Genomic DNA, 12,769 nt, shown 5'->3' on the forward strand with positions numbered 1-12,769 from the left:
CAACACATGGACCCTGCTTAAAAAAGGTGAAAGCGGGTCCTGTGTGGCACCTGCAGCTTTCGTGCACAGCACATCACATTGGTAAAGATGCCAACTTCTCAGAAACATTCCACGTAGCATGAAGGTGGGAAGCACCAATCAATCAGGATCGTTTACCAAAGTAAGCACCCTGCAGAGCCAATTCTGAAAATACAGGTGGCTCCTTAGTCCTCAAGAGTGAGTTAGTGATCTTCAGCCACTTGAGGTAATTTCTTACTATGAGGCACAATAAAAATAAGCTTTCTCCTATGATGCTACATATACAGCATGCATTTATTCATTTCAAGTCTTTATCAGCGGCATTTTCTGCCAGGATGGCACTCAAAGAAGTCGTGTACAACAAGATATTCCAGTACTACTGAGCTGTTGTGTGTTTCAGTATCTGGCTTTGCTCCCACTGCAATCCACACTGTGCACATCTGATGCTGAGACTTACCGGTACCATATGTTGTTGAAATGGCTGATGGGTATCCTCCCATCCCTTGCCCTGGCAAAGTCGGAGTTGCCACGGAAACCACTGGGGTAGCCAATGACTGAGCAGACTGAGAGTTATTTATCCTCTGATTCTTTTAAAGTAAGTAAAATAAACATATTAATGTCAAGGCAGAAAAAACAGTTGAAATGCACTATATTTAGGTGTTGGTTCATATGATACATAACTGTATACAGATTTCCAAAAATTAATCATTTATCATGTTGCTTTTACGAACTCTGCCAATCCCATGATTTACAATCTTTGAAGAGACCAGTTGTCACCATAGTAACCCATTACATCAGAATCTCCTAGGTAACCAAAGTAGTAACATATAAGATTCCGCCCCCCCCCTCCACACACACACCCATCAGTAGCAAGGAGGCTATGAGGATAACTAGCAATATTTAACTTGTATATTTTTGGTTTTGATTTGACCACAATGACTACCAACATGATGATAATAGTCCTTCAGCCCCGCTCAGCTTTAGCCACACTTTAAAAAGTATCTACATGTGATTAGTTCTCCCAGAATATGGAAGATGATGAATGTTTAAGGCACACCCCTATTGAAAGCAATGCAGTGCCAATAGATAGCATCTCTACACAGATATGCAGCTAACTTGTGCCCACAGTTCCTGATCCAAGAAGTTACATGTGAAGAGGAACATGCGTAAACATATCAATCTTCTTAGACAATTAGAGTATTTGTGTGTAAAATAAGCAAGCCATGGGATGAACATGTGAAGCTGCATGTTCAATTTTCACCAGTAGATGGTGATGTGGTCACTTCATTCTCAAGAATGCTGAAAGTTACTGGAGGGTGCATGCACGCGCGCGCGTGTGTGAGTGTGCATGTGCGTGCATGCACACACACGAATGAGTGTGTAAAAACATTTTTTAGATATCCTTCATGTTGAAGACTAACATGTAAAAGGTAGTGGTTGGTAAAGAATATCTCGTATACATATCAGAGAGTTGGGGGAAATTTGCAAGATAAAATAAGTAGGAATGATACTAAGAACCTCCAATATTTTTTTCTAGACAGCTTATTAACAAGAGAAGGTTCAGAAATGCACTTAACATCTTCCAATCCTTCAATATAGGATGTGATAGAAAGTTGTACGGCATGTATTTTTATTTTAGAAAACATTTCACAGTGGAAGATTTCCGTATTTCAGCTGCTAACTAAGCAGGAGTAAGGCAAATGAATTTGTACATGACTACAACAAGCACCATGCTCACTTACCAAAAGTAGATCAACATCCTCAGACTGATAGCATAAGAAAGGAGGATGAATAATTAGCAAAAACAGTTATCTGAGGTGTGTTTCTTCCCTATTCAAGACAGCCCTGCTTCATTTCGAAGCAGATTATGCTCTTGCTCAAGCTTTGCTAACTCCAGTACCATCTTGCTACAATTATTAGAGCGGCTCTGGAAAAATGGTTCACCACTCACAGGGTTATTCATTTGGAACACGTTTAGTATTTCCTATTTTCTAATTTAGCAACCTTGATTTTCTTAATTTTCCACAAAGAGAAATCTAACCAGTTCTTGGCCTGGGTCTTGCCAGTTATGACTTCTTCCGCAGGCTCAGTGGCTGCAAAGACTGTAGTCATGCCTGGTCTTCAACCAGACAAGGGAGCCACTGGAAAGTATCTTCGAGTGTAAATATCCCTGGAGTAAATCATTTGCTGGGGGTGTTTTGTCACCTTAGTCTGTTGAAGAGCAGCCACAGGAGAGACTTGTATTTATTTCATTCCTCAAGCAGGGGGAGGGGGAGATTGTAGTTCAGCTTGAGTATCAAAGTTGATTATAATGCACCTTGCTAACAGGTAATATGGTAGTGTTTAAATTGCTTGCCATTTTACATAATGGAGAGAAATATTCACAGCATCACTTACATTTGCCATCAGAATCTTTTTTTCTTTTTTACCAACCCTACTTTTAAACAGTGCATTTCGAATGAAAGATTTAAATTCTACTCTTTCATCAGGAATTAGCAGGCACTAATGTTTCTCACACAGTTTTGATGATTCAACTGTATCTGAGTTCTGTTTACATATGTTAACATAAGTTGGTGAAGCCAAAGTAAAAATGCTATTTTATTTAAAAGATTTGTAACTAAAGCATAATTGATGTTTCTAATCACTGTAAAATGGGGCCCTTGGTTCCAGAGTGGCAGAGCTAATGCTTCTCTTCTGCATTTTACTTCTATTGATGCTGTTCAATAGAAAAATTAGCTGACTGCTGCTCTTCTGTAACTTTAAATGGAATCTTTGGGAAGAAATGAAAAAATGCCTCTGAGTACTAATGAAGGACACCCACCTTTTCAGAATGCAATTGAAAATGTTTGCAAGGACAGTGCAAGTAACAATACAAATAGTCTAAAATGAAATTGCTGGAATATAGGTGAGATTCAGAACAATGGTCTATTTTGATATGGTCAGACTGTGATTCTTGTGCAACTCCAGCCAGTGAAAAAACTGTACTCATACAACGCAATCCTATACTCATACACCTGGAAGAAAGTTTTGTGACTGCTAGCTGACTAGGGATGCCACTGGCAAGATAGGAGGCATATAAATGTTTTAAATTAGATTAAACTAAATTATTAAAAGTGTTGCTGAATGTAATGGGGCTTACTCCCAAGTATGTGTGTATAGGATCACATAGTTGGTGTAGATTCTTGCTCACAGATTACTAAAGATCTTGCTTTGTCCAAACAATAACCTGTAAGCAGATTTTGGGAGAAGGAGTGACATTCCTAGGAGTGACTAGGAATCCATCAACTTATACAATATCTGGTGCAATATTTAGTAGTTTTTGGCACCATTTGTTTCTAGGTGAGCCTACTCATGTCAGTAGAACCCATAACAAACTGGCACTATTTTATCACAGAAAGTATATAAAGGCCACTGGTCAAAACATGCAGGGCCTAGGAAATAGGTGACAGATTCTAGTGCCTGGCTGAGTCACTCTGGAAAAGCAGCAAAGCAATGTGAAGCACCCATGGGAGATGGGTGGTTTCCCAGAGTGGGAATGAAATGGACATTTCCTCCCAGGGAGAAGCCCGTCCTTTGCGTGAGCACTAGAATAACAGAATAGTAGAGTTGAAAGAGGCCTTGAAGGCCATTGGTCCCAATCCCCTGCTGTTGCAAGACATCAGGTCACACCATCCCTCTCAGAAGGCTGTCTAGTTTCTTTCTGAATGTCTCTAGAGTGGAACAGCCCACCACTTCTCTAGGCAGCTGGTTCCACTGTTGTATTGCTCTGACAGCGAGGGAGCTTTTCCTGATATCTAGCCTGAATCTGGGTTGTCACAACTTGAATTGATTATTCCGTGTCCTACTCTCTGGTATCAGTGAGAAGAGATCTTGACCTTCCTCTTTGTGACAGCCTTTGAGATACTTATAGAAAAGCAGGCACAAATGTGAGCCCTCCCCTGGCATTTGTTTGGAATGTGCAAAAAATTTCAAAGTTTTGTGCTTGTTCTGAAAGTCAGGATTGCAAACCTGGTTTGCACCATAAGGGCAGGGAGTGGCCAATTGCACAGAATGAGCACACTCCTCCCAGGTTTGTTCTTGTAGTTCAAAACCACATTTGACATTCCAGTTGAACTAATATTGTGCATCAAGGTCAATTGAGGAGGACAGAAAAACCCCCAACCGCCCCTTATCTTAATTTTAAATTTTAAAAGTGGGATGTGTGAATTTCACAGCACATCTCCATGTTTACTTTCCTGAACAGCTGCAGTATCAAATAATGCTAACATAACTTTGGGATTGATCAAAAGGACAATGAAGTCAAACAGCTTTTAAAAGCAGTTTTAAACCACTCAGAGCTCAGACTAGGAGAAGTCTTCCCAATATGAGAAAAGTGGTAGAAAGGAAAAGAAAAGAAAGCAAGGAGGATTAGAGAAAAGCAGGGTGAGAAAAAGAAGGAGGGGGGACAGAAAAAAAAAAGAGATTGCATATTCAGAATGCAGTATTTTGGAGTCCTGTTCTATTAAACATCACATCAAATTCCAGGCACAGTGATTTTGATGTAGTATGTTTCTAAAGAGGTCAGAATTAATTTGATTGAAAAACAATCTACATCATTCAGTCCACACTTTTAACATTTGTTGTTTTAAGCTGCAATTAAAGTTGCCTCATAAGTGTTGCTTTACACATGAGAAGGCTTGAACAACTGCTCTCCTGAACCTGTGAGTCACACAACAGATAAATCAGGCAAGCAGTGGGTGATCTGTGGCCCTCCAGGAATGTGGGCATAATAACTCCCATTATCCTTTAACACTGGCTGATGGGAGCTTTAGATGAAAATATATGGTGGGCTACAAGTTGCCCACTCCTGCCCTGAGCATTCAATCAACCTTGGCCTCAGTGCATACTGGAATATTTAGAATTGTGAGGAGGAAGGAGAAAAAGGGTTACCACGGATGGCATCGTATTCTTGTTGCCTGGTGGGATCAGCACTCGGAGATCTGGTTTACGATTGTTCATTCCCAAGTTCATAGGAGGAGGAGACTTTGCTTGCATATTCTTGTTCAAGTTGCCAGGTGAGACCAGCAGACCTGGTGAGTTTCGGGGGTTGCCATATCCATTCCCTGTTGAATTTAGCAAAGAGAACCAAACAAAACCTTAAGAACAAATGCAGATAGAGAAAAATGCTTCTTAGGTATGTAGATGAATGCTTGAATTTAGTCTACACAATATACATTCAAGAAATGTAATGTAACTGCCCACAAAATGCATTGTTCCAAAGGCCCCAGAGAAAAAATATGACAACATGTGGGGTGTGTGCAGATTTTTCATCCCATTAAAATAGGGATGGTTTTGCAGGTCAATGGATATGACCCACTGTGCACAGGGACTTTCTTCTGCAGAAGTGCATTTAAAATGAAAAGGAAGCACTCAACACACTTCCCGGTGCTCCCATTAATCCCAATACAGCATGCACAGAAGAACTTCCTGCTGATTGTGTTCCATACTGAGTAACAGGAGGATGGAGCGTCATTGGCTTTTTCCTTGAAGGGCTCAGCCTCCCTCAGCCATAGGGTATATGCAAAGCACGTGGTCTATGGGAATATAAATCATACAGGAGGCAGAAACCAAGAACTGATGATGGAGAGTTGAATACGGAGATTACTGCAACCTTCCATGAAATGGAAGGTTTAGCAGCACGTGGAGTAATTGTTGATTCATGAGGAAAAAAGCGCCATGTGGAATAACAGAACTGAAAGAACCATTAATTGTCCATATTTAAATAATGCAATGACTGAAAAAGTTAATCCTATCTTTTTGGTATGGCATACAGCAGGGATGGGGAACTTCCAATACACAAGCCTAATTTGGTCCATGGAGATTCCATATTCCCATGGAGCTGCCTGATTCAGCCTTTTCTTACATGTACAGTAAGCATGTAAATAGAATCAAAAACTGACTGTCCAAATAAAAACACACAGTAGCCAGTATTTATCAGTTCCCTAATACATTCTGTAACAAATTGGGCCTTCCATAAAATGTAAGCAGAATACTCTTGTTCAGGGTTCCAGCCAGGCCTCTTCTGGGATGCTTCATTCCGTATCTCCTTGTCCCAGGTTTTCTATTTCTCCCCCTGAAATGTTGGTTGGTATTCAGTGCCCAGTTGTAACTGTGTTGTTTTTGGGTTCCCCCCACTCCTTAGAGAGTTAACCCCCCCCCTTTTTTGTTCTTCCATTAACCTTAGGCCCTTAGGCTTTTTGTAAGTTTGCAGATAATTCCCTACCAAGAATATATGGAGACTTTTTAGCTAAATAAGGATAAACACTGAGGAATAAATTTGTTAATCCCATGCACAATATGAAATTATCTACTCTTTCCCTGTACCATGCACTTTTGCAAGTCCTCCTGCACAGCTATTCTTCATCTATATGCATTGCAGTGGCTTAGTCTTTCAGCCATTCTTTTTACTTCCTGCGAACAACTCAAACTTCTGTGCCTCTACTGGCGAAATATATTATCAAAAACTTATTAAAGACTGATGTACATATATCCAAAGTGCTACACTGAGCAATTATGAGGGGCTGGGTGGGAAAGATTTGGATTTCAGTAGTGGGGGAAGGAAGAGAGGGCCCAGTGGAGAAGGTCCAGAACTGTTCCCGAAAAAGAGTTGAGCTGTTTTTCAATATCCAGCTTAGCTCTGGACCAGAGCCCTGGTTCAAATCCCCACCCAGTCATGAAGGTCAATGGATAACTTAAGGCCAGCCACTCTCAGTCTAACCTCAACATCACAGGACTGTTTTGTGTATTTGTGTATAAACAAGTGACTTGAGTACCTGCATGCACACTGCTGAAAACTCCCAGAATGATTAACTATAATTAAGAATGCTCACATTCCTACTTAATTTGTTTAGGACCTGGTGAACTTGGAGAGAAACTCAGTTGTTTGAGGCAGTGGGGTGATGGGACTCTACATGCTTGTTGTACAGTAGCGAACATTGAAAGGAATTCAATCTACGCTTCGTTACTTAGAAGACAGGCGACAACCTCAGATTATACTATGGAGAGTGGGGGAGGAGGAAGAGAAAGAACAAAAGAAAACCCTGTCGAATTGGGCTGTTTTCATGGGCAAATGCATGAGGATTCTGCCTTGCCTGACTCACTTTTTTCCCACTTCAGGCTTTTTTGTTTTGAAACAAAGGAAAGCAAAGCAAGGCTATAATTTCCAGAAAAGAAAGAAAGAAGAAGGGGAAAAATCCTGGAGGAGGACTGGTAGGCTTCTTGAATGCTTCTCCCTCTCCCTCAGCCCCCTCCTCCATCTTCACAGTCTGACCCTGAATGCTGATTTCAGCAGGAGGAGTCAGCTCTGATTTTGAAAGCACTCCTCCATCTCATCTCTGCTGCCTTGGCTTCGCATCCTGACATACTAGCATCTCCACATCATGCTAATGTGGTGCCATGAGAAACAGGCTTCCCTCCAGAAACTGCAATAATAACCACCATAATGCTTGCCCAGCACCAGAAACTGGATCTTCCTTGTCTCCCATGAACATCATTCAGAAAAAGGAAAGGCCTGGGAAAAGGTGGGTGGGGGGGGGGGGTGGCTCCCAAATGTACTAACTAGGGCCACTGCTTCCCAAGTATTTCACCTGGGCCTTATACTCCTGTTTCCTTCCAACAGCAACTCTGTCCCTGTTACTGCTGTACTAAAAAGGATCTACCTAGCTGAAAGTGGCAAGCCTCACATCTGGAGACATCTTTTCAAGGCCACTAAAGGAGTTATCCTTTAATAAATCTGTGATGCAGAGAATCCTAGTGGTCCCTGGAACCATGGAATACTAATAGGATTACTTACAACATACAGATTGAAAAAGCCACATAGTAATATGAAATCAGCAATGCATGCTGAAGAAAGCTCTCTGCCACACACGCACACATGCACAAAAACAGAGCTGTCAAGCTATTAAGAAGCACAGCACATTCAGACAGGCTTTTTTTCTAATTTTCCAGTAGCATGCTAGTTAATATTTTAAGGCTGCGATCGTAAACACACTTACCAGGGATCACATTCTGTTCAGTGTAATAGCCTTACACATTACACAGGACCGCAATGGGACCAAATGCTCTTAGACTTACACAGCCACGTAATCTCTGAGTCCAATATCAATGACAGTAACAATACTAGCATAGTTATTTAAGGGGCTCAAGGCTCGAAGGCGGTCTACACTCATAACATATACTGTTGTACAGGAATAGGGATATGCAACAGGTTCAGAAGAAGCTTGAACAGAATTGGGTCAGTAGCTTCCTGAGGCTAATTAGGCCCCGATTCAAAGTCAACAGAACTGAAGCCAGGGCTGGATAAAGCTTTGCTATCTATGTATCTATGTATCTATCTATGTATCTATCTATGTATCTATCTATGTATCTATCTATCTAGAGTGCTTGTATGCCGCCCCATTCGCATAAGCCTCAGGGCGGCTTCCAACAAATAAATAACAATATACAAAAATATACAGAATTAGAAACATCCCGGAGTTAGATAAAAGCAATAATTTAACAATCAATTAAAATAACTTTTAAATAAAAAGGTCTTGGCCTGGTGCCGAAAAGCAAATAATGATGGTACCAGGCGGACCTCTCTGGGGAGCGCATTCCACAGATGGGGCGCCACTGCAGAAAAGGCCCTCCTCTGGGTACTCACCCACCTAATTTCCCTCATGGAGGGTTCCCGAAGAAGGGCCTCTGCCGCCGATCTTAGAGGGTGGGAGGGCAAGTATGGACGGAGGCGCTCCTTCAGGTACCCAGGTCCCAAGCCGTTTAGGGCTTTATAGGTAAGCACCAGCACCTTGAATTGGGCCCGGACTTCAATGGGGAGCCAGTGAAGCTGACGAAGGACTGGGTTTATATGAGAACAATGCCCAGTCCCCGTCAGCAACCTGGCAGCTCTATTTTGCACCAATTGAAGTATCTGGACCGTCTTCAGGGGCAGCCCCACATAGAGCGCATTGCAGAAGTCTAATCGAGAAGTGACCAATGCATGCATCACTGTCACCAGGCAATCGTCCTCCAGGTAGGGATGCAGCTGACGGATCAGCTGAAGCTGATGGAAAGCGCTCCTCGCCACGGCCGACACTTGAGCTTCCAAGGTCAGCTTTGGGTCGAGGAGCACCCCCAGGCTGCGGACCCTGTCCTTCAGAGGGAGTGCTACCCCATTCAGGACAAGGTCCAGGTCCCCACCCCAGAGTCCAAACCACGCACCAACAGGACCTCCGTCTTGTCTGGATTGAGCTTCAGTTTGTTGGCCCTCATCCAGCCCATTACCTCAGCCAGGCACCGGTTCAGTACAGTCACTGCCTCACCTGGATTAGTTGAGAATGAGAGGTAGAGCTGGGTATCATAAACGTACTGATGATTCCGCAGCCCACACCTCCTAATGACCTCTCCCAGCGGTTTCATGTAGATGTTGAATAGCAAGGGGGACAAAATGGACCCCTGCGGAACTCCATGGCATAGCTGCCATGGCACAGAGCCACAGTCCCCCAGCACCACCTTCTGGAAACGGCCATTGAGATAGGAGTGGAACCACTGCAAAGCAGTGCCCCCAACCCCCAATCCCGCTAGCCTATCCAGAAGGATACCATGGTTGATGGTATTGAAAGCTGCTGAGAGGTCCAGGAGAACCAACAGGGACGCACTCCCCCTGTCTCTCTCCCTGCACAGGTCATCATACAGGGCGACCAAGGCAGATTCAGTACCATAACCCGGTCTGAAGCCGGACTGAAATGGGTCCAGATAATCAATTTCATCCAAGAGTGCTTGGAATTGTTCCGCCACCACCCACTCTTGCCCAAGAACGGGATGTTGGCCACCGGTCTATAATTGGTGGCCATCTCTGGATCCAGGGATGCCTTCTTCAGGACTGGCTGGACTACTGCTTTCTTTAAAGGGGCAGGTACCCGGCCATCCCTCAGAGAGACATTGACAACCTCCAGGATCCAGGTCCCTATCCCATGCCTGGCTTTGTCAAGTAACCAAGATGGGCAAGGGTCCAATAAGCAGGTGGTGGGACGTACTTGTCCAAACACCTGTCCACATCATCAGGCCACAATAACTGAAAATCATCCAACAATTTAGGACCAGACAGCAACATTGATTCCTCCCCTGAAGGCTCTGAGTTACTAGTGGAGTCCAGCTCGTGACGAATCTGAGTGATTTTCTCCTTAAAATTCTTGGCAAAGTCGTCACAGCGGGCCGTCGAGGGTGGTACAGGATCTTTTTTAGGGCCTGGATGAACCAGCCCATGTACAACCCGAAAAAGCTCCGCTGGACGGCATTGTGAGGAGACAATGGAAGCGGAGAAGAATTTCTTTTTTGCCGCCCTCACCGCCACAGCATAGGCCCGATAATGGGCTCTCAAGTGTGTTCGATCAGATTCATCCCGTGATTTCCTCCACCTACGCTCTAGACGTCACCCGACCCGCTTCATCACCCGTAATTCAGGTGTATACCAAGCGTATGAATGGGCTCTGCCAGGTGGGAGAGAACGCTTAGGAGCGATCGTGTCCACAGCCCTGGTCATATCCCCGTTCCACAGTTCAACCAGAGCCTCGACAGGAGCACCAGTCTTGTCAGCCGGAAACTCCCCCAGGGCCTTCAGGAATCCATCTGGATCCATCCAGCTCCGGGGGTGGACCCACACAATCGGGTCCGCACCCTTGCAGAGGGAGAGATTGCTATCAGGCACAAACCTCACCAGGAAGTGATCTGACCATGACAGGGGAGTCAAACATAAATTCCTCACCCTCAGATCCCCCTCTTCCTGCCCCGTTGAGAAAACCAGGTCCAGAGTGTGTCCACGTTCATGGGTTGGGCTGATGACATGTTGAGACAGCCCCATGGTTGTCATGGAGGCCATGAAGTCCTGAGCCACCCTGGACAGAACAGTCTCAGCATGGAGATTGAAGTCCCCCAGGACCAACATCCTGGGGGTCTTCAACACCAGGTCTGAGACGATCTCCGTCAGCTCCGGCAGGGAGTCTGTTGGGCAGAAGGGTGTACGGTACACCAACAGAATCCCCAATGTGTTTTGGTCACCCAACACCAAGTAGAGGCACTCTAGACCCGGCCTCGAGAGAACAGGAAGCCCCGTGAGGGAGATGGATGCTCGGTAAACCAAAGCGACCCGCCCTTCCCTCCCCTCCAGGCGTGGTCGGTGCTGGACCAGATACCCGGGCGGGCACAGTTGAGAGAGGGAGACGTTCCCCCCCCCTCACCTGCCCAGGTCTCTGTGATGTAAGCCAGGTCGGCCCCCTCATCCACAATCAGATCATGGATCAGAACTTAGGGTTCAGAGACATGGAAACTGTATGTCTGTAGCAAGTGGTGTCTTTTAGTTTAGTTTCTTTAAATGCTGATTATGAAGGTGGAGGAAGTACAGTTGAGTATCTGAAAGTTCAGCTGATAATTTTTTACCAGGGGCTCCAATTAGTGGGATGAGAGGTATGGTACAAATTGGTGTCCTGCAATAGCAGGGGCTTGGACCTGAAGGCCTTCATGGTCCCTTCCAACTCTATTATTCTATGATTCTATGACCATACTTTGTGGGAAGGAAAGGATGGGACCTTGTGATGGCCATTCTTTCAACACCATCAGGAATCATAATGAAGAAAACTTTAAACTGGTTTTAATGATCATAATGTCCTTGTACCTGTATCTATTCTTCTGCCAATTTGCAGGTTTCTTGCCCTCTTTGATGTGTGCCATTTCATACAAATTACCCAAAAACTAAGGAGTAAAGGCGGGTGGAATCACTTCTCTACCCCTTTCACATGAACTGCTGTACCCATCATTCTGAAACTAACTTTGGGACACCTCTAGGGTATGTGTGATTTTCAAAATGATGCTAGGGAGATACACATGTCCTCTTTGGGAGAACTTCAAAAAATTCAAGGCTACACTTGTACAAATCCCCTAGCTGCCTCCTGAAATTTGGCAGGCTTGATTCTCTTGGAAGGGGAAATGATCCCTGCAATTTTACATCTAAGTCTGCCAAGAAACAAAAAAGGTTATCAGCCATTTCCTTTAAAAAATTAAGGCTTATTAGCACAAAGATCTTCACACCTATTTTCTGGCCTTTGGCAAGTGTAATCTCCTCCTTATGGGCTACTGTCCCTGCAGCTATTGTCCAATTTTGAGAAAAAAGAAAAATTTATAGGCATTATTTATTCCCCATGATAGTCAATGGGAAGCACAAAGCCTCAAATCTCCAAACTTCAATTTGGGTTTGGTTCCAAGTTGAAGCAGATGGACTCCAAATTAGTCCAAGCCAAATTGGTCCATTTCCTGAGTGTTGAATCAGGGTCTGAGCGAAAGCCTGAGGTCAGTGCACACTTTTGGTAAATAATTCTATCGATATTTCATTTCAAAGATGCTTGTGCAGGAAAATTTCATATGGGATTGTGCTTGTCCCTCCATTATTTATGTGATGGAATTAGTAATTAACCTAATTGAGATCAAAGTGGTAAGGAGCTGGGTTCTTCTGCATTGGGACACAGATGGAACTAGATGGAAAAAAGGAGGAGGAATAAAGAAAGAATGTCCCCAGTAAATGTAAAAACAGGAGGACCATGTTGAATCAGACGAGAGACCTATCTTGATGCACATTCTGTTTCCACAATATTCTCCCATTATACCTATTGAAAGTCCCCAAACAGGCCATGAACTCAAAAGCATCAGGCATTTGCTTTGTGCATTTGAAATGTGATCCCAATAA

General features: G+C 43.9%; 1 protein-coding gene across 12 annotated transcripts in view; it reads right to left on the reverse strand.

The window, feature by feature from the left end:
• Positions 1-12,769, reverse strand: part of MEF2C (myocyte enhancer factor 2C) — a 191,178-nt gene that overhangs the window by 15,702 nt on the left and 162,707 nt on the right. For all 12 annotated transcript variants that reach the window (XM_044446661.1, XM_044446662.1, XM_044446672.1 and 9 more), the window contains 2 exons: positions 4,948-5,120; positions 476-605 (listed from right to left, as the gene is read on the reverse strand). In XM_044446661.1, coding sequence (XP_044302596.1) covers positions 476-605; positions 4,948-5,120 — 303 coding nt within the window. The remainder of the gene's footprint in view (positions 1-475; positions 606-4,947; positions 5,121-12,769) is intronic.

Source organism: Varanus komodoensis, unplaced genomic scaffold, assembly GCF_004798865.1.
Source record: "Varanus komodoensis strain SLA01 unplaced genomic scaffold, ASM479886v1 scaffold5, whole genome shotgun sequence".
Classification (NCBI taxonomy): Eukaryota; Metazoa; Chordata; class Lepidosauria; order Squamata; family Varanidae; genus Varanus; species Varanus komodoensis.